The sequence below is a fragment of the Uloborus diversus genome, chromosome 3 (genome assembly GCF_026930045.1).
Source record: "Uloborus diversus isolate 005 chromosome 3, Udiv.v.3.1, whole genome shotgun sequence".
NCBI classification, from domain to species: domain Eukaryota; kingdom Metazoa; phylum Arthropoda; class Arachnida; order Araneae; family Uloboridae; genus Uloborus; species Uloborus diversus.
Genome location: NC_072733.1, coordinates 147591670 through 147615317, shown reverse-complemented (window position 1 = coordinate 147615317; position 23648 = coordinate 147591670). Strand labels below are relative to the sequence as shown.

Genomic DNA, 23648 nt, shown 5'->3' with positions numbered 1-23648 from the left:
AAACATCTCTTTCACTATTAGTTAATTAGATTTAAATTTAAAAGCCACAGAGACCATGTACTTCAGCTGCTGGAAAAATGCACCATTTACTCCTCCTAATGATTTTTACCTTTTTTGATACTTTCCTGCAGTTGCATCTTTTCTGTGCAGTTTCCAATGGAAAGTTAGTTGAAATAAAAAGATACATGGGGTAAAGGGGAACAAACTCTTATACCACGCTTGTGGTATATTTGAAATTAAACTCTTGGTGAGTGAAGACTAGATCACACACATTCTGATCTTTCTGTGTGTTTCTAAACAATTGTATAGGCATCATCATTGTTGGAAGATGACTCTATGCAAAAGTTTGTTTTTTAAAGTTTTAATGATCTTCCATTTTCCTCTCCAGCAGGTCTACAAACGCGAAGTAACTGGTTTCAACTTACTTTACTTGTCATAAGAGTGGTTACTAAAAGCATTTAGTTATGGATTTCCTCCATCTAGCTATTTTCCGATCCTCAATTCAGGCGTTTCCATTTACCCAATAAATTTTGTACTCTGGGGTAAAAGGAAACAACTAAACTTTTCATTCTTCCGATGTCTTTTTTTTTTTTTTTTTTTTGAAGATTAAATTTTGATGTAAACTACATCTTTGAGAGTATTTTGGATTAGTTCAGAGTATAACTATTTTTTTGTATGATTTTTATTTTAAATGATGTCAGATTACATTTAAACGATTCAGAGGGTCGCATGCAACCTACGGACCATAATTTGATTACTGTTGGTGTAGAACTTTAGCTTCAGAACTGATTGTGTAATGTGTATATTGCTTTTATCTACATGTTTCTCCTTCATGGAGAAATTAATGAGGTGTTTATATTTACCCCATAGTCTCTGGGGTAAATGAAAACATTGGGGCAAAAGGAAGTATGATTTCTCAGTCGCTAGCAAACAGTCATAATATCAAATTTTTCATACCCAGGTGCTCTTTGAAGTTTCTTCTACAAAATGCACAAAATTTTATCTCTCAATTTATCCAGAAGAAAGGGAGGGATCGAAAGTTGAAACTTCGAATTATATTTCTTTTTACATCAACTGACCCTATGCATGTGAGGGAGTCAGATTTGTAGTCATAAGCGAATTGAGAACAGTCCCTCGGAGAGTCATGGATTTTTTAAAAATATTGTAAAATTAAGTAGTATTTATTTCCTTTCGTGAAATCGTTTTAAAGTAACTAGGGGAAATGCCAACTCTAACTCCTATATATCTAGTAACTCCATTAGCATCTTTGGTTGTAAGCGTACGTGCGTCAGATCTCATTCTATTTTTTAAAAATTAAATCTCAATTTGAGAATTAATCATTGTTTCTAGTTATTAGGATGAAATTGAAAACTTTGACAGTAAAAATCTCAAAATCAGATGTTTAATTTTAAATGAACAACACAATGGATAAAAATAGAATACAGAAATTTATTTTCTTTATAACTTAATTGACAATACAAGTGGTACATTACAAGAAATGATGTATATATTAATTTATTTTGCTCCAATACTTTACACAAACAAGCAAGCTTTAAATTGCACATTTTTTCCTCAAAAGCCTAGAAACAGAAAGTTATACAATCTGTACATATATAAAGCAATATATTAATCTCATACAATGAATCTCACTCTTTTCTGGATTAGTATTATGTAGAGGGATCGTTTGGCAGTGATTGGAAATTTCAGTGAAGAATACATTTGTGTTTAAGTACAAAATGAAACCTAATATTTCCTAATTGTTTCAAAAATGCACCATGAATGAAAACACTGGATGGGTTTTCATTGATTTCCACCACCGCAGATTTAGTGCTTTGGAAATCATACTTTAGCAGCTTAAAACCACATTGCATCATCCATTTCTTCTTGCGAAGCACACAATAATGTCATCATTTCCCAGCGTGTTACATTTATTTTGTCTTCTTTTTGATGTTCGTTGTTTCTCAAGCAATAACACTGAAAAAGAAGACGGAATACGTGAGAAATTTAGTTGAACATTATGTGTATAGATAATTTTAGTTAATAGAGAGCATTTTCGAAAAGAACTAAGATAAAGAACATCCCTAACTCATATTTACTACAGTTGCACTAAAGTGTATCTTTTAGCAGAAAATGAAATGCAAATCACTGGGTGGAAATTAGAGATAGGAATTCAGGCAACACTTAAGTCTTGGTGAGTTATTTATTATATTAAGGCTTTAACGTTGCTAGTTAAACAATGCTTGCGCAGAGATATTTTTAATTTTAAGATTTAGCACATTAACACAGGGTGTATTCGTAAAATTCGAGAATACATGCAATACATCGTACTGGAATGCATTTATTTTGGGATATACTTGCTGTAAGTGAGTTACATCAGAAACGGTCGTTGCTCTCTAAAAAAAACTGTGCATGATGACCGGTTTTTTACTTAAGAAGGAAAAGAAAAATAATGAGCTACTTTATAAATGCAATATGAAACGCATAGTTATGTTATTTTAAATGAATGTTTGAGTTATATTATGAACATTTTACTTCGTACTCTCAAAATGTAAACTTTGGTCCACATATTAAAAATAATTTTAAAAAAATAGTAAAAAGCAAAGCATCAGATCGCCCAAAAGAATTTTATTGCAACAGTTTAAAGACTAAGATTTCACATTTAAAAAAAAAAAACTGTCTTTTCTTTTAAACGGGAACGACAATCAAACAGAAAATAAGGAACTTATTTTCAGCAATTTCCACTGGAAAACTGGTGCGAGAAATGAAGACCTTTCTACCCGCTTATCCCGTAACTCTTTTGCTATTATAATGCAAATACAACTACAAAATTGATGACCAGAAACAGGCACTGAGCCCAGCTATTCTGGTTCTACACTTCAAAGTACCAGCACACAATGGAAACACATTTGGAACACTTTAATTCAGAAAATGTGTTCCATTTATCTGAATGTGCACTAAAATTTGTCCCGAATGTGCTTCGTTAGAAAGAAGTGTACTGAAATGCACTTTGAATCTGTTCCCAATGTGTCCCGCTTAGGATATTTGTTAAGTTTAAACTTGGTAACACATTTGAGAACTGAGGGAGGTCTTTCCTGGTTGAAGATCTTCCAATTTTCCGGCGGCTGTGGACTGCTGTCCCGTCAGATTGCTATGAAATTAACATGAACAAAACTACTAGTATAATCAAAGAAGTGTACTTAATATGCTATCAGAAGTATTCCAGAAAGTGTGCTACAAAATGTTCTAAAATAAGGGACATTTGTCAGTTTTCAAAAAATGTTCTCAAATGCGTCATCGAAAGATGTTTTGAACACTTTCTTGTATTTGTTTCACTGCACTGAGAAAAATTTTCAACGCTCCTGAAGGTGACGCTGATGGCCATTAATGTTATTAAATCTTAATAAACAAAAGGAAAATGTAGTAAGTAATCTTAGCATTTCAGAAACTTGTATTATGAAATTTGTAAATTTTACATAGGGTAGACCGGGGCACATTTACGCATGGGGAACGTTTACGCAGGGCCCTTTTTCGAAAAGAATTATAAATGGAGAGCCAACAGTCATAACAACTTGATGCTGCTCTCTAGCACATATTCGCGTAAGTTTTTGAGTCTTAGTCGTGCTTCGGTCTAGCATGCAGAAATATTAATCTGTTTTTTACCAAGTTGAGTAAGTTTTGTTTTGAACGGTTTTGAAGCTTATTGTGAATAAATAATACTTAGTTAAGAAAGAAGAAATACACAAAATTAGCATTTATCCTTTTTTTATGAAAATTGTATTTGTATGAACTGAAATGTTATTTTTTTTTTTTTTTCACGTTAAAAATAAATCCATACTTGGCGATGGGGCAAGTTTACGCGTTGACGTCGGAGCAATTTCACGCACGTTCTTACTGTGTCTTACTTCCAAACGTGCCCTGGCGCTTTTTTTCGCCCCGAACTGTCTCAAACCTTTCTAGTATTTTCAGGCTCTTTAGTTTTGAAAATCAGCATTTATTTTTAAATTGAGTTATAGATTCGTATCTTATAGATTACAATCATGTAGTGCTGTCTTCATGCCTATTCAGCTTTTACTTTATACCCTTCAGTCTGTAATAAATTTGCTATATTTCAACGATAGTAAGACGTTATGTTCGAAACTACGTTAGGTGTCAAAATAAATATGCGTAAACGTGCCCCGTGTCCGGGGCACGTTTACGCAACCGACTTGGACTCAAAAATATCTTTTTTAACGGTTAAAAACACAAACTGAGCAGCAATATACCAATTTTGTCTCCATTAACTGCTTCATAAAATCGCCATGTCTAAAATTTTTTAAGTTAAAACATAAAAATAAGAAAATTCATTGAAAAAAATCCGCGTAAACGTGCTCCGGTCTACCCTACCTCTTCCACGATATTTCTGTACTAAATTATATGATAAGTAATTCTTTCGCCAAAATATCGTGTATTTTTATAAAAACTCTTCTTTTGATGTGCTAAATGAGCCTCTTTAGGTGCTAAATATTCGCGACCCCTAAATATTGACCACAATTCATCTGACCCCCCCCCCTCCTTAGTTGTATACTATCATATGAAAAAAGGAAGGCTTGTGGAGAATACAATTTCCAAAATTTTTTTTTTAAAACCACTCTAGTATATAGTACATAAACATTTAAAAACCTAAATTTCATACTATTAAGACTTTCATACTACTTAAAAACTTTATTATTTTAGATTATCCAAAAATTCAAACACGGCGTCCAAAAAAAAAAAAATTATTTCTTGGATTCAACTCTAAAAATGAATTAAAAAAAATATATCAGAACCTAGCTTAGTGAGCCTTATCACTAGAAATGAAAGCATCACACATTTAAAGCTCAAAATTTAACTACAACGATATTTTTAGTGTACATCTTTAAAAGAAAGAGCTAATGATGCTGCATTATGTAAAGCAGTAAAATGTTTATCTTCATAAAACACAGCGATTTATCAATGCTGTTTAAACACTGGGAGAATAATTTTAGAAAATTGAATGAATTGATATAACGTAGCATCTCTGACCTTTAACAGAAAATAGAGCATTATTATTATTTTTTAAAAAAACGATAATTAATGTCTATAGTTTATTAATGCATAGGAACTGAGCTCTTGGGAATTAGAATTCATTTAACTCAACTATATTGTCATAAGAAATAACTAATGATTGGAAAACACACTCCCTTAGGGTGAGCAAGAATGTGCAAAATTACTTGCATAACAGGGTTAGTGTAACCACTTATTAGCATATAATTACTCATGGAAATCAAAAGCTGTGAATCCCGTTTTGAAAACATTATGGATAGAAAACGATTGTTTTGTTTTTATGAATAAGGAGCCAAAATAAGTCACCGGAGTTAAATGTTGCGATTGATCCTAAACTTCTTCTTTCGTATCAGAGCATCAAAATCGTGGGGCACAACTGCTTTTTCACCGACTAAGCATTGACTTACGAAACCTGTAAATACTCTGTTGGTGAGAAACGTAAGTTTCAAAACTACTTATTTTTTTAAAAATAAAGCTTTATCAAATTAGATGTGTTATTTTAAATCTATTTACCTACAATCAACCTAATATCAAATTTTAACGACCGAGCTAAAATGTGACAATTACATGAGCTGTACAGTAAGAAAGTTTTTTCGTACTGCGCAGTTTTCTCACTATGCTGAAAAGTAAGTTATCTGAATCGTCAAAGCAGCTCTTTGAATTGAAATTACAAGTTGGTGTTCCAGATAAGTTTTTGTTTTTTAACTTAACGTTTTGCATTTATGTATATTAAATTTCTAAAATCCTTACCCGTTAGTTATTCTCTGATGCGGTAAAATGATGCGATTATTAGAATTCTTTGGATACGCTGCCGTCCTGCCATTTGCCACGTAGCCATTAACTTGTGGCTTCAATCTCGCGCCATTTCGATGAGGGTGGTTTCTAGAAAATGAAGGTTCTCTAGACTCCACAGAAGCTTTCTTCTTTTGATTCCTTGCATTATATCTTTGAGGACGAATATCTCTTCCGTCATTAATGCTCTCATCACTGTCATAATCGCAGGGCTGATACTTCCTCGTTCTTTTCTCAAACTCCCTTGCCTTTTTGCGAACATTTTCTGTAAGTTCGTTTTCGAAATTTCGAGTGGAAAAGTAATTGGTTTGCTTGTTGTTTTCCGCGGGTGGTTTTCTCAAACATTCGTAATCTGGCGCGTCATCTTTCCTTCTTTCCAGTGCGTAATATGAATGTGATTCAAAAGTCCGGCCACTGTTGGTTCTACATAATCTCGTGTGAAGTTCGTATTCTTCAACAGATTCACTGATAAAATGACCGTCATTTGATTCTGGGGAATGATTTCCATTTCTGCCATTTATCCCATTCTCCGCCGGTGATGGAGGCTTTGGCCGCTGCTGGTTTAAGAAAATAAAATTGAATCAGTAAATAGTGGCAAAGTAAGGGGACATTTTTTAAAAAGTTTGAATATCATTTTAAAATTTTCATTTACGGAAGAATTCTTTGCATATATGCAGGGGTGCCCCATTAAGAGCAAGGGCGCATTCCTCCTAAATGTCGCGAAGCCCCCCCCCCCCCAGAATCAAGAACCCCCCTCCTCAATAAAGAGTAAACCAATATAAACTATTAGTATAGCTTAACTAGTATAAGGGTTGCCTAAATGAAAAGTGGACAAGTGCGATAACGTCAGAATGAATGATTCGATTACAGCACCACTGCACAAGTATATACAGGGTGATATGAGGTATGCATCTCAGATACCGTTCAACGGTGAAACCTGTTTACAGTAGAAGAAATGGTACAAAAGGAAAGTCATGCTATTCATGGATGCGTCCAGATCGATATGGGATCTGGCGAGACCGGGCCAAGCAAACATCGCGATCACCAATGATTCCATTGTCTTCGATAATGAAATTATCCGAGCTAATCAAAGGATTAAGAACCGTGAAATCAGTGACGAACGCAACCTGAGTAAAGGAACGGCTTGCACTATCATCCACAAACAACGTGCCCACACATCTCCCAGGAAACCCAAACGACCCTAAACAAATTCCGTTAGGGAGTTTTGGAGAACCCCCGTATAGTCCAGACTTGTCACCCTGTGACTTCCACATCTTTGGGCCACTTCAGAGAGCATTACAGGGCAAACTTTTCCATTCAGACGATGAAGTGAAGGAGGCCGTGCAGGACTTGTACAAGAATCAGCCCCGATCTTTCAACATTAAAACCATCGATCTGCTGCCGTACCGCTAGGACCTGTGTTTCAACGCCCATGGCGATTTCTTTTGATTTACATTAAAATTATTATATTTATTTAACTCGGCCGCTTTCCATTTAAGCAACCCTTATAAATGTTATACAGGACGTCGAAAAAACACAACTGCAGAATAAATTCAAATATATGGAAAAAAAAGTAAATTTTTGTTTCGGTATACGAATTTAAAACAATCATAAAACATGATTTAGCTTTAGTTGTTTATAAGCTTGGTTTCCTTACAGAACAGTCCCCCCCCCCCATTTCGGAATCCTTTAATCAATGACATCTCCTACTTCAGAAAAAAAAATCTGATCGATAGAGATCGGTTTTTCTGAAATTTTGTTTCGAGCAATGCTGAGTCACGTTAAAGATTTCACTAAAAAACATCCGAAACGTCCCAGATTTGTTTCGGGCAACGTTCCAGGAATTCCCACATTTTCATCAATTTTCTGTCAAAAAATTTCCTGAATTGTTTCATGTTGCAAGAATGTGGATTTCTTACTGTTGTAAAAAATAGCTTCATTTACCAGTTTGAAGACTATTTGAACTTATTTATTAAGTGTATCGCCTTTAGCTCGATTATGGCACGTCCAGACTGACTAAGTTCCCGATGGGAGCGAAATGTAAGTTTTTGAGTTCCGTAGCTTTGAAAGAATTGTCGGTAAGTAAGATATTTGATACTTACTTGATAATCAGTCTTAGATTTAGCCATGGTTACAATTATGCTTTAGAAACTTACCTGGTAAATTAGGAAGGTGCCAAGCTATTGTTTTAAACCTACCTTAGTTTTCTCTAGAGGTTCTTGATTTGTTCCAGACACATGACTGGCTTTTACCGGGAAGATTTCTGAATTCTTCAGAAATATTCCAGGATAATTTTAGGAAGATTACTGACTTTGAGCAGAAAACTTCCTGTTTCTTTGAAAGATATGTTACTGGTAGAAATTGGGCACATTAACTGCCCATTATCTTCCAGGAACGTTTCTGAATTAATTTTACAGTGTTGCACTATTTGCGGTTATTTGTTTAACTTTTTTTTAATTTATTTATTTATTATTTAAATTTATGTTAATGTATTAATTTTTTACTGTTTTTTTTTCTTCTCCAGCGGCTTTCACTTGCGTGAAAACTAATCTAAATTGGAAAATTACTAAATCATCAAAGCTTAACTGCAATCTAATTTTACCCACATTTTCAAAATAGTCGAGCTGAATAACTTGAAAATTAAACGAACGAATTACAAACGTTTGAATGCACAAAAATTGCAACTACTGAAGACATGTGTTTCGGACTTACAAGGAACCCTGAAACTTCTTTTCTAAAAAGAAATGTGAGCGTTCGGATGAAAACTCAGCTGAGGATGACTTTCTAGTCCTATTAGAAAGCCATTCGTATTGCTGCAATTTATGTCACGTCAACCAAAACTTTGGTTTGAACTAAAACCTGATTTTAAAAGTTTAAATTCATCATACCAAAAAAATGTGTAACTTCAAAATTATTTACAGCACTAACTAAATATTTTGAAGTGTTCATCTCACATATAATTTTAATTAAATAGCTCCTCACGTAGGTTGAACATTTTAATTGAGGAAATTGCTAAAAAGGTGCTGTTCGGAAACACTGAAGCTTGAATCACAAGCAAAGGGAAATTATCGTGAACTATTTACTTTTAGCTGTAATCATGTAGATAATTTATGTTTATCATCTATTAATGGCATTAAATGTTTTGCACTCATCTATTTTTAGAAACATTTTTTTTAAATTCTTCTGTGGCAAATGCAAATAATTTACAGAGCCGAAAACGCGTTTTTCTACGAGGAACATGCGAATTTCAAAATGTTTGACGACAACAAAAGGTTTAAGAGGGTAGAAAGTTGTTAAAAAATCTCAAAAGGCAACAGATTAAACTATTAGTCATTTGAAATTTTTTCAACTTAGTGATTATTTTTCCCTTTTATATTTTAGCTTAAATGCTTAACCTATAACTATTTTAAAACAAAATAGCTTAAATTACTGCAAAAAATCTGCGAAAAGAAGAACGGCAAAGAATTCCTAAAACCGAAAACACGCTCTTCTATAAGAAACAGGCGAATTTTTGGTGTGTTTGGCCAAAAAAAAAACGTTTTTCGCGTAGAAAAAGTTTAAGAGGGTAGAAAGTTGTTCAAAAAACGCAGAAGCCATCAGATGAAGCTATTAGAGATTTGATATTCTGTAAATTTGGCATTATTTTTCTCCTTTCCATTTTAGAATAAATACTTAACATATAGTTATTTCAACTCGAAAATGAACGAATTTATAAAGAGGATTTTATTAGATTTGTAATGATGTCAGCTTCTGTGCAGCAAGAGGCGCACAGCTAAATAATTAAGCAGCTATTTCTAGGCCTTTTTTTAGGAAATTTGAATTTTATTTTGATCAAAGAGCGAAAAAATCATAGCTCACATATGTTTAAATAACGATTAACACATTCTATTTTTTTTTTTTTTCATTTCTGCTAAGTTTTAAACTTGCTGTAGCAATCGTGGGCAATAAGAATGTTACAATTGTTTCAATACATTTGATCGCATTAAGGCAGTATCAAAGCTGATATTGGTTATACATTCCCCGAGTGTAAAAATTACTTTTTTAGTTTGCAGTTAAGTTAGTTTTTTTGTGTACATTCAAACCGGTATTTGTGCGGGTTTTTTTTTTTTCTTTTTTTTTCTTTTGTGTGTGCGTCGGTTTCTTTTTTTTTTTTTTTTTTCAATGAAAATTTCAGTTAGATTGGGACTCAACTGACGAAATTATTTATAAAACGAGCGCAAAGTAGTATCTTCTAGTGACCACAGGGACGCCCCGATGAAAGGTCACTGTGACCTCCCAAAACTTTCCTTCTTATATTCCTTCAGAAATTTTATCTGACTATTCGGAAAAATTATCAGCACTTAGTTTATTTTGATTTCGTTTAAAAAAGCAATTCCTAGTTCTTTTTGGGTTGTTTTCTACGTGATATTTTTTATGCGATCCCTATCCACCGCATAAAAAATGTTTTTAACTGTGTTACGAAAACAACTTTATATAACTACTCGTGAAGTTTTGTGCGATTTTTTATGCAATCCCTATCCACCGCACAAAACGATTTGGGTGTAAATGAAAATACGTTTAATGCCCTATATTCAAGATTATTTATCGTTAGATCACTTAATTATTCATTACGAAACAGAAATTTGTATTTAATTACTCAGCAAACAAAGATATACTAACCTGCTCTTTCATACTTCTCTTTTTATCCACCTTCTCTGCTTCTGGTGACGAAGCAAGAGTAGACGGTCTAGGATCTAACGAAAGTGATATTTTCGGATTATCATTTCTAGGAATGCTAGATTTGTTTATAAAGTTGTTGCAAATATTGCATGGGGCAACATTTCCATGACTGCACTTTGGCCTAAAATAAACAAAATCATCAGTAAATCTTTTTGAATAATTAGAACAAGCTCATTGGAATTCCCTGCTCAGGTACCCACATATCGGCACACATCGGCAAGGAAAGTGACACAATTCAAAAAAACTTTTTTTTAGAAAATCAAGGCTTTACGCAATAGTAGTTTTAAGTGATTTAGTCTCAAATATTGCAATACGATGAGCAAAAGAATTATGATTTAATGTTTACTTTTTAGTTGTCGTTGTCTAAATCAATAGTGCATAGGGTAACGGCACCAGTCACAGACATGCTTAAGACATCTCTCTCAGGTTAACTCAATTTTCTGAGCCCTTTAATGTATTTAGATTTTTGAAATTATTTTTCTCTCATGCAACTATAAGTACATCTCATCTAACGTTTGGCTGCTTCTGGATCCTCTGAATTAGTTAATTCACTTTTTATGTGCTCAATTTGGAAAAAGTTCTGACCCCCAGTAACAGACACCGAAAAATCAGATGGAGATCAGACACCGATCTGATGATACACAGTAACAAGACAGGATATGGAAAGGATGAGTAATATACAGAATTCTCCTTTTATCTTCAAAATGTGCAAAAGTTTTTTTTTATTTTTAGAACTAAAGCCATAATATATTCAAATGAACATGAAACACCGGCTGATCACGTGGTAGCTGTTCATAATCTTCCACCACTGCCTTGTAAATACCAACCGGCTCATAAAATTCTCTCTAATAACAATAAATGGTTGCACCGTATTAATGGGCCACAACAACATCAGTTTTACCCGACTAAAAGGCTTATTATTTACATCCAAATTAATGACTGTTATTGGACTCTTGTCTATTACTAGTGACTTACCCTACTTGAATTTCGAAAACATTTCATCTAAACTATGAGATTTTAATAATTCGTCACTATTGATTATATCGTTTTTACGCCACTACACACTAGTTACGTAAGCTAACTTTGGACGAGTTGAAAGAATATTAAATTAAGATCTTAAACAAAATAATTAGAACTTTTTTTTTTAATTTTTGAGTTGTGTCACTTTCCTTGCGAGGGTGCGATATAATCTCAGTGAAAGGTAGCTGAGTGAACAGTGAAAGCGTCTTTTCTGACACCTTTACTAAATTGATAACATGATATTACTCGATAATTGCTTTATAGAAACGCTACTATAACTAAACAATATCAAAAACTTTTGATCAACTTATTATTTGTGGTGTACTTATATCTTGGGACGTATGCTTGAGCACGCATGATCCGCTTTATAAGTTTCTTTTATGAAGTTATGCGGTGGATTAGAAATACAGAAAGGGAAAACGAAATTTTGCCCGGAGCGGGAAGGAGAGAAATCAACAGTTTTGCCTCCTCTATACCAGCCAGTGGGTGAACCATTTTCTGCAGAGGCCACAGAGTTATTCCCCCCCCCCCATTTATTGAGTTTTGAATAAGCAAAATTATCTCAAATTGAACTGAAATGTTGTACAAAATGATTCAATCATTATGTGTTTAAAATGTTTGTAACGCAGTTCAATTACAAGAGCTTACTCTTATGCATCAGAAAAAATAATAGACTTTTTCATGTACAGTGGAACCTTGATAACTCGACACCCCAAGAGAGCATGAAAACATGTCGACTCAAGCGGATGTCGGGTTACTGAGGTTCCATAATTTTAATTCCTAACGAGTTTCTGTATCACTTACTTACCAATGCTTAATATTCACATTACGAAAATTAATTCTAGTAAATGAAATTTCTTTTTTTTTTTTTTTTTTTGAAAAGTACTTAATAAAATCACTAACACTATTTGAATACCTCGTAAGGAATAAATCCATAGTTTTTGAAAAGAGATAAAAACTTCTTATCAGTCAGATAAAAAGTCCTTCTCACACTTGTTTAAAAAGCATCTCATGGTGCAATCTTTCTCTAGAGGACTCCCCTGGATTTATCCTACCTTTTCCCAGTCTTTTGGAATAGCACTAACAGCAGAGTGTTTGGATGCAGACTCCCCAGGATAAAAGATGGAATTCTTTAGAAGAGCTTTACAAAAAAGGATTAACTGACCAAGAAATCACAACGTAAAATTCTGAGAAAAGGTCAATGTGAAAGAATGTTGGTAGCAAAAATTGGACTAGAGAATAGCAATTGGATGCCGACTTATAGGGGTTCCTACAAATGTGTGTCAAGTTAGAGAGGTTTTCGCCCATTGAAAGTAGCACTGGGCTAACCACAAGAAAAATAAATATCAAGTTACCAGGGCCTTTCACACTACTGCAACAAAGAGTAAAACAGTTTGCATGTAATTACAGAAGAGGAAATTCAATATTTATGGTTTTGAGCAAAAGATAATGTTTCAGAATCATTGTATAAAATGTTATTTTGTAAGAACAATTTATACTTTAATGATACATATCATAAAAAGCGCATGTGTGGAAAAATTTTCATTTTAATGCTAATCTCTTTTTTTTTTTAATCAATTGCAGCGATTACATCTTTTCAGCCTACATTAAAGAAAGAGAACTAATAAATAATAATAATTGTAGTAATGAAAATTAATAAATAATAAACTAAAAGCATCAGAAGTAGTCTCGTGAACTTATTGCTGAAAACAAAAATTAAAAAAAAAACTATTTCAGTAAAAAAAAACCTTAAGAGATGGAGAAGAGTATTTCTACGTGCGCACCTAATGTGTAAATGTGTATCTTTCATTCCTTTACAATTTTGAGTAAAAGTGTTCAATTCGAGCAAATTCTTTTTTATCCGAAAGATATTTTTCGGCACACTAAAGGTCCAAGTTTTATTTGATTTATTTATTTTTTTAAACTTAGAAATCATTTTCCTTTTTCAAAAAAGAAAAAAAAAAGATGTTTATCCATTGACAGTGTGAGTAAACGTAATCTTTTAATTTGTTCTGATGGAATTGCTTCAAACCGTCTTTATCAGATAGTACAACTGATATCGAGTATGTACAAAAAATATGTGTTTTGAAATATTTTTAGGCAATTTTAAACAAATCCAAAATAAATTTAACTTCTCCATGCAAAATTAAACTTCTTGTCTAAAATAGTAATTGCTCTAAAAATAAAACTTTTGCCCTAAAATTAGAAAAAATACAGCGAGTAAGAAAATATTTTAAAATTTTTCAGGAAACATAAAAAACAAAACTGAATAAAAAAAATGTGGATAAATTTTTCGTAGGACTGACATGATTTTTTCATTGACGGTTCTAGAGTTATGTAAATTTCAGACGCAACTAGTGAGTTCCAAAAATTTTAAACGCTTTGTATCACAGGCAAAAAAAGTCTCTTTTATTGATTAAATTACTTTTGAGTTGCTTCATGTTTATTTCATTCTTTGTTTTTTATGCTATTGTGGGTTTTCGTTTGACAACTATCAACAAATTAAACGTTTTGTTTCTTGTTGAATAAATGAATGCGATCCACAACGCGAATGAACTTAACGAGATGTACGTATATATTGTTCAGTGATGACTAAACAAAATCTCTATTCCACTTAAAGGTGCACTAAATATTTGCATCTATTAAGCTCTTCAATTTAATATCTTTTGCTTTGCAAATAATATCTTTAAAATTTAACCTTTTCAGTACATAATAAAGTAACACATAATAGAGAAAATTTGCATGCATAAATACTTACCTTTCAATTTTTTGGTAGCTAGAATTTCGCATTTGTTTCCGTTCGGAGCTATCTTTTCTTCCATCCATTTGTTTACAATCATCACTGGACGATCTCCCCCCTTCAGGTTCTGGTCTGATCGGGCTCAAGCACTGATAGTCTCGATTCTGTCTCCTTAGCCACTTTTTCATACCAGTTGGTGGCTTCCAATTATAGGCAACATCACTATTGTCATGACCGTTCCTTAATAGAGGTGATGTTTTTTCATCAGAAGAAATTGCATAAGATCTTTGATCATGATTTTGAATTTTAGTATTACTATCCATGTACTCATTGGACTTAAAAATATCTTTCTGATACGGTTCGTTATTAACAGACTTTTCTTGCAAATTTAAAATCCGCAATTGATGCCTTATGTTGACTTTTTCCTTGTCCCGTTGTTTCCGAAATTCATCTTCTACTTTGTTCATCCATTCTATTTCTTCCTGTCTCTTTCTCTCTCGTTCTTCAACTTCTCTAGCGAGTTTTTCTTCAAGTTTCTTTTTTTCTTCTTGTCGTACAGTACTTTGATATGAAAACTTCTTCCGACTTCCTGGTTTTCGCATCATAAGTTCACTATCAGTAGTTACATGAAGATCATCAGGGAACGCATGTTGGCATGGCAGTGCTCTGGAACTGTATTCAGGAAGATATATTACATGTCCATCCGATGACTGGCCAGGAAATGATTTCCTCCATTCTGAATTTACATTTTGAGAGCTGCGAGAGCCAATTAGTTTATTTCCTAAATGATCTTGATTCATTGCTCTCGACTCAGAGTTACTCCTTCGCACTTGGTCTAATAAAGATACTTCTGCTGTACTGTTTAAAGTAGTAACTGCATTTTCATCAGCAATGTTGTTAAAATTAGGAAGACTTCGACTAAGGGACCAATTAGGGTCTAATCCTTTCGTATCGTCGACAACAGGAGGCTGCTTTGTTCGTAAACCTAAAGCTTTTTTTAAATTTCTCAAACTGTTGAAATGCTGTCCTTCTGCGCTTTTATAACTTTTTTTCCTCCTCCCTCTACTGCGGGTTCGGTCTTTATCAGAAATGATCGGATCATCTGCCCCAGCTCTTTGGTCAGTCCTAGGAAGCGAACGTGATGGGAACATTAAATTTGGCATAGAAAGTTTAGCTTGGGTATTGTTTTCTGACTGTTTGTTTTCTACAGGTGAGTCGTCACTTCCACATTCACTATCATCAACTAAATCATGTTGCGGAACCCAAGCAGCAGTACTTTCTTCGCGTAATACAGGCGAGTTAGTTGTGTTGCACGAAATGTTGTGATTGGAAGTAAGGACATCAAAGTTCTCATTTAGAAGCATAGGACTTCCTGCATCTGGTGAAATTCCAGAATCTCCGCTACGATCGTGGATTAGTCGACGCGGTGCAACAGGTCTATTAATACGATGAATTTTTTCCTCCATTATATCATCACCATCATCACTACTAACATCAGAGCGTTGTTGATGAGACTTAAAGAAATCTAAATTAATAGATTTCCATACGTCTGTTGGAGAAAAGCGTGGAAGTTCAATTGGTCTTCTAGGAAGAGTAGGCCGTAGCTGTAAATCTATCTCCATTTCTTCTTCTGATGTTGAGGAACTCGATGGCGTACCATCAGGTCGCATTCGTGGAATTGGCTCAGGAACAATTGAATCCCACTTGCTTTGCCGAATTACTGGAACTGAGGGTAATATATCCAAATGCCCACGGCTGTTTATTTTGTTTTCTCGATGAATATTCTCCTCATTTCTTTTAGAAGTTTCACCTTTGAAATCATTTCTGTTATCTGACAGTTTTTTATGGATAGGGTAGTTTCTGGTAAACTTATAAGAAGAATTGTTTTCTGTATCGTTTCCTTCATTTCTAGTTTCGTTTCTTGAATATTTAATGTTCGGTTGTATTAATGCATCGTTTTGTTTTAACTGATATGTGTTTTTATGAATGTACTGAGATGAATTATTCGCAATATGTGACTCATGACGCCCTTGTTCTATAGGATACCTTATTCCATTTGAGTTCTGTGAATTTTCTATAGATGTTTTAAAGGACGGATTTCTGTGTTCCCGAGATCTGCCGACTCTTTCTGCACGTCTTTTTGCTGCATCAACTATTGCTTCTTTTAGAACAGCATCTCTAGGAGGTTCTTTTTTACACGCTGGAGAACTTTGAGGCAGATTCTGTGAATAAGCATTGCACAAACTGTTGTTTCTCTCGAACTTCTCTACCCTCTCTACCCTTCTATATTCCTCATTCTCTCTCCGCCACTGCTCTTCTGTTCTATCCAATGATTTGCTTCTTTGCCTTTGATTTTTCTCAATGTTTACGTCCTGATTTGGTTTGCTAAATTTCCATTTTTCTACAGTCCTGCGATTTTTCTCATAATTTTTGCTCATACTTTTCGAGACTCCTAGATTCTCTGGGCTTCTATTGTAATCGGGAGGTGGTGGAGGAGGAGGGGGAGGCATTTCTTCCGGTGGAATCGGTGGTAAAGGTCGGCGTGGTGCAACATCAGTGGAGTCGTGAAAAGGAGCATGAAGGTTATTTCTATGATGTTCATTTTTGTAATACACAGGAACTCTTGCTAATGTTCTTGGCAAAGTGTTGGATTGCGGTGGTTCTGGAGCTCTTTTCTTTTTCCGAGATTTAATTTTTGCTTTGCTTGGGCTAACAGCTATAATACTTCGCTGATTCGAGCTGCCTTCAATTTCACATCTACCATCCGTATCATCATCTTCATCAGATTCATTTTCGTTCTCACACATCATCATTCTCACAATGTCCGGGTCACTATGAGATTTTCTATGACCGTAAAGTGTCTGAAATGAAGTGTTTTGAGGAGCGGATGGCACGGCCGAGCATTTTTTCTGAAGAAGTTGCACAAATTCTGGTTCACTCTTGCACACAGGAATCGAACCGGATTTTCTGCCACTGATTGTTCCGCCGTTTTGTAAAATATTTCCATTGTCAGTACTTCTTAGTCGTTGTGGAACATTTGAAACGATGGGCAAAACACGGTTCTCAGGACTGGCAAATTTGGCAGAGGGAGATTTGCGATTTTTACCTTCCTTATGGTTATTGTTATTGTTGTTGTTGTTAGGATGTAAAACAGATGGAGCAAAACGCGTCAGAGATTGAGAGTGAGAGTTCCCCATGAATTACATCAAAGTTCTGAAAGAAAAAGAAGAAACATATACTGTAAAGATTCATATCATGCTAATAAAAGTTGAAATCAGCGCAAATTCCTTGTTTTACTACGTGAAAACATTTTAAAAACATTTTTGAAGACATAGCATCTTTAAAAAGCAGGGAAAAAATTTGATTGACTGAAATTTTAAGGGAAGAAATGTATAAAAAAAAGAAGAAACTTTTAAACTAATTTCGTGAGACATTATCCGAAAATATTGATAAAAAACAGCTTAATGACATAATTGTTCAATTTTAACTTTGCATAAAAAATAATAATTGCAACAAATATCACTACAGCTTTAAAATTTTTTTACTAATGCAATGTTGTTAACATTCTCTACCTACTTTTATCAGAAAAAATATTATTAATTAGTCATAAATATGATGAACTTTTCTTGACTTACTACCTTAATGCGTATATAACATTTTTCCTGCTGTGTTATTTCTTCAAAACGAACAGGAAGTTCTTTAGGTCAGAAATTTGAACGGAAAATTAATTGCCTCTTCTCGGCATGCTTTGTGAATGGAAATTCAGAGGAACTTCATCTTCAAAGTTATTCAAAGAATTTAATTTCAAACTCAATAGAAAATTATTAAATTGAAAAATACATATCTATGTAAAAGTACCTTGAATAATTAAATTAATTAATGAAAATGAATTATTAAAATAATCTAGCCATTTAAGACAAGTGTAAAATGTCCCAACAATTAAATTTTTGTAGTGGAAAATTATTTGGTTTGTTTTAAATAATTAATCGATAAATATATATTTTTTTAATTTCTTTTTCTGTTACAACCATTTTAATTGTATACATGAAAGATTAAAAATTACATGATGGATGCCTATAATATGGCATTAATTAATATTCATATTTCTGAGGATGTACCGCTTCCATTATTTATCTTTTCTTGATATATAACGATAAACAAATAGGAGCTGTTCATCCCCAGAAATATAACTATACATTTATGCTATATTATAAGGTTATTTAATTTAATCGTTATTCTTAATTATATCTTGGAATGTAACTGAATAAATACTGGATGTAACACTGGGAAGTTCTTCACTGAAGATCTGCGATGCGACGCGTATGCTATAATTTTTTTTTAAAATTTTACAGCATGAAATTTTTTTAGACATCTGGCTCATAGGAATGAGACCGATTTACTGCTTTTACACCGAAAAATAATGTTAAAATTTTTTTACAAAAAATCGTTTTCAATGACTTTTTAAAAAAATATTTTGAGGGGAATACCCTCATGAGTCTCCTTCCTTGTTTGACATGTTAATGCTTTTGAGCTTTTCCCTCCTCTAGCCCCTCAAACGAATTTAAATGGATCATATAATCTCCTTTCCCTCCAAATAAGGATAATAGCTATGAACTTGTCAAAAACTCAAAATGCATTAGTGGACGCTAGCTTCAAAAAAGGGGTGGATGATGGGGGAAAACTGTGGCCATTTATCAACTCAGGTGGTCATTTTAACAAAAGAATCAGCAAGAATGGAGTCAGAAGCACTTTAAGAAGCCATTGTTTTTCACCACGCAGTGTTGTTATTTCAAATTTAGGAACGACTTGCATTTATTTATTTATTTATTTAATTATTTATTTATTTATTTACTTATTTATTTTTTTCTGTGAAAACACTGAACCTCTTTTCAATTTTTCAACGTCTTTTCCCTTAAATGTCGCATATGTTAAAACTTAAGTTACTAATTACAAGATTCTGAACTGCAACTCGGCAGCTGATTATTGAGTAAAATCTTAAAATGCCCTTGTAACAATTATGGACAACCCGAGTGAATTGCTCAGGACGAATAATAGGAATCACTGGCATAGAGACATATCCGTTGATCTATCATTGAGATCGTCTTTTTCACACTGAAATTGTGCAAATGTAATTCCGATTCAAATAAAAATTGAAGCATCTAGAAGAAAAGCAGTATAAGTGCCAATATTTTAAATTCGGAGATGACTAGTACTAATAGTGGGAGAAAATTTTATCTCTTCTGGGACAATAGGTGGTAATAGTGCCTCTGAGACTTGCTGGTAAACAGCAGTATTCAATGAAAAAAATTTGCTTTTCGCTGTCTCAATAAAGTAATTGTTTCTAATTTTTTTTTTTTTTTTTTTTGTTAGTCTGAGTCCCTTTAACTTATCCAACCTGTTTGTATCTGCCAAGTCTAAACTCTGCAATAATACTATTTATTTTTTCCTTGCTTCATTTAAAATTACTTAATTAGTTTTCGGTTAACCTGCCTTTATTTTTAAAATTCGCCAACTATCCACATTATGCAGTTCATTCATTTGAATCCAATAATATGAAATCCACTTAATTATGCGGAACAATGTGTCTTTCTTCTATGTACCTTCCTTTCATCGCACGAAATAGAAAAGCAGTCTGTCCTGTCTTTGACACAAGCCTCTCTCAATTCATCTGCGCAAGCGTGCGTGAGAGCCATGGCTCACAAAAAGCTGAGAAGGGGGGGGGGGGATTACTATTGAAGCACGCAAGATGGCGGACAGGAAACCAGAATGACCCAAATCTCTAACATCGGGGTTACCTCCACAAGAGGAAGAGCTGAAAGAGCCTCACCAACCTGTTCTAACTGTCCCTCATTACGATCATTTGGACGACCAAGGTCGAGGCTTGCTCGATATTCAACTTCTCTGAGGTCAGTACGAATCTGGAAAAGCATCTTGACCGATGTGGCCTCCGCGGAATTCGGAGAGGGGTTAGGATTTCGCTATGAATCCGGATGGTGTGAAAGGATGGAGAAGTGGGAAGGAAAAATGGCTTTTGTAGATCAATTACAAAGCGCACTGCGGTATTTACCCCGTTAATAGGTTAATTAAAATTGCAATTTCCTCCATTTACGTAGGAATTCAGGAAACATAAAGGGAATAGAAGTTTCAGTTGACGAGTTTTGATTAAAAATTTTAATAGTTTGCAAGGAACTGTGTTAAACATTTACCCAACACCGTAACATTTAAAAAATCAGTGAAATTTTAAATAATCTTACGTCACAGCAAAGAAACATATATGTCAAATAATCACCTAACTCATAATTTTTGCGAAACACAACCAAGTGTAAGATTAAAAGAAATTGAAAAGTGGTAAATTCCTCACGAAAAAGTTTTCTAATGTGTACGTCCGTTCCTTGCATTCTCAGCATTTTATCTCATTGAAGCAAAATAAATTACGAGTATTTACGCAATGTTTTAGGAGTAAATATAAGCTTTTTTAAGTTCACTATTAAGCCCTTTAAAAAACTTTACAGAGAGCGTGAAAAAATATTTGATTGCACTTAAAATTCAATCAACACAATTCTTCAATGAATAAACTGACACGTCTCAAGATAAATTCAAAAATGAGATTTTTCTCGAAGAATAAAAATCATTCGTAAGATTTTTTTTCTTTTTATTTAATTTGAATAACACTGAAGAAAGTTTTATTTATTTATTTATTTATTTAGTCCTTTTCACATTGGTAAAAAAAATTATTAAGTTTTTTTGCACTGACAAAGAACGCTTTGTGCTAAAACTGCTTTTTATATTTCAGACAAGTTCATTCAAAAAAAAAAAAAACATTTCTACTTAAACTTTAATAAAAATTTCAACTCAAAAAAAAAAAAAAAAGACTGCTAATTTTCAGAATAAGAGCGTATCATTACTGTGCGTGCTAATTAATGAATATTAAGATTTTTTTTACCATTATTTTTAAGTGCAAAGAAGTTTTTAAAACTGACGCACAAAATTTCCGGCTGAAAAAATAGTGCAAATTCAATTACTGTCTTCCCAAAACATAATTTTATGTAACATAATATTGATCTAATGTACATCATTCACAGCATTTATGACATTACATTTCCGATTTAACACTTTGCGTTGCTCTAGCGCAGTGTCAGTTTAAGCATTGCTCCCGGGTTTTGACTGGTGAGACGCATTCTGCATGAAAAATATCTTATACTTATAGTATGAAGAGTGAATCTAACTGCGATCCACAGAATTTGTCAGTTCGAAAATGTAATATTACTTATATTTCAGAATTTTTTAATGCACGGCAATTTGTTATGTGCACCAAAGAACACGTTTTTCTCCCTTCTTTAACGATTTACAAATTACTCTCTAAAGCTAAATGCGAATACAAATGCATGATAACTTAACTTGAGATATAAATCTAGTGCGATATCACGTGAAAAAACATTCAACTCCTATTATTCTTATCATCTTTTATTTTCATTGTGTGCTTTTCTACCAAGGCAAACGCAGTGAACACAAATGTATATTTCAATCTTCAAAATTGCTGTTATTTTCATCCTATCACTTGTAGAATGAATCATTTCGGTGTTATGCTTCTGTGTAATATGTGTGATGGCAAGATCAAAGAAGATGTCGCTTTTTCATGTTTTGTTTTGAATATTTTTCCTTTTTTCAACCGATTCTTGATTGTGACAACATCTTAGTTCTAACGCATTGCTTTTACTTCTATTGATGGGAATGTATACTATTTTCACAATTAAAGGGCTCTAATCTTTACTAATAATAAAGCTGAAAGTCTGTTTCTCTGGATGTCTGCGTCTGTGGATGTCTGGATGTAGGGATGTCTGTTACGCCTAAACCGATCAGCCGATTTTCATGAAATTTGGCACAAAATTAGTTCGTAGCATAGGAGTGAGCACCTCGAAGCGATTTTTCAAAAATTCAGTTTTGTTCTTTTTCTATTCCAATTTTAAGAACATTTTACCGAGCAAAATATTATAACGTTTACGAGAAAAATACCAAATTATCATAACGTGGAACCGTAACATAGGCGAGCAAATGAATATAGCAAATTGGCGAGAAATTCATCATCCATTATTTGTAAATATACAGGCAAACCGAATGACCTTTTAATTTTCTACTACGCGCAAAGCTGTGCGCGTACCTCTAGTTTTATTATAAAATATCAAATCAAATTTAAAAAAAAACGATTCTACTGAACTCATGTTGATACCCGGTTCACACAAAATACAGTAAAATTTCGTTGGTGGGAATTCTGATACAACAAAATATTCGTTTCGACGATTAAATGTTCAGTCCCATTTTAATTGCTATTACATAGCTTGAATTCCATTACAACGAAGTTCCCTTTACAACGAACAAAACTTGCGATGCCTTAAAGTTCGTGTGCAACGGAATCTTACTCTATAGTCTTCTCTACGCTCCATGAAAGTTTTCTTTCTAGTCCTGTTGTCTAAAAACTGTTAGTCTGTTCTTTCAAAAAAACATTTTTTACCACTAATTGATCGAACGTGCTTCCCCAAAAATTTTAGGTTATCACAAAGGTTTAGAGGCTTCATTCACTGTCGGGTCTTTAATCACAACTTCAATAGTCAAACAGCTATTATATAGGAACTCGATATTTTTTTTTATAAGTAAAAGCATAAATTGAATTAAAGTGCAGTTATATTTTCTTTTCGCATATGTACAAACAAAGAAAAGAGAAATAAACTTTGTAATTAAAATCCAGATTAAGATTGAAAATGCAAAATTTACTAAGAAAATTCAACTTTTATTTACTTTTTTGTAAAATAATTTTAACTCACCTATTCCCCGGAGCATTCACAAACTTACTTACATAAGAAATATCTTATCAATTTATTTCTTTGATCGTCATCGTAAATAACGCAAATGCTATTTAAAGTTCCTTTGAACATTATTTTAACTATTCGATTATTTTTAAACGGAACAAAAGAATAATTAAGTTTGCTTCAAGCAATTGCTTACCGATGAGGAAAGTCAAATTGAATTACTGATTATCTTAATCCAAACGTAAATATAATTATTTGTTACAAAGATCAATTAAACCGCCGTTTTATGTTTCAATATACTCTTAATTACCCCGGTTTAAAGTTACTGACACACTCTTCACATCGTAAATAAACCTGAACGAAATGCTAATTGTTATTTCTTTATTCGAGAATAATTGCAGTCTAAGTTACTTCAATTAGGTAGATACGAATCTGATTATTCACATTTTTATCACTTCATTCAAGCTTTCTGGGTTATAACGCCAGATGTACAATGAGAACCTTGTGCCATC

At 33.4% G+C, this 23648-nt stretch overlaps 1 protein-coding gene across 1 annotated transcript; it reads right to left on the bottom strand.

Moving 5' to 3' along the window:
• Positions 1 to 1499: 1499 nt before the first annotated feature.
• Positions 1500 to 17529, bottom strand: LOC129218173 (uncharacterized). Its single transcript, XM_054852389.1, has 4 exons — positions 14351 to 17529; positions 10513 to 10693; positions 5812 to 6410; positions 1500 to 1974 (listed from the first exon to the last, which is right to left on the bottom strand). Exons 1-4 carry the CDS (start codon positions 17527 to 17529, stop codon positions 1962 to 1964), a joined length of 3972 nt encoding a protein of 1323 aa, XP_054708364.1. The 3' UTR covers positions 1500 to 1961.
• Positions 17530 to 23648: the final 6119 nt, after the last annotated feature.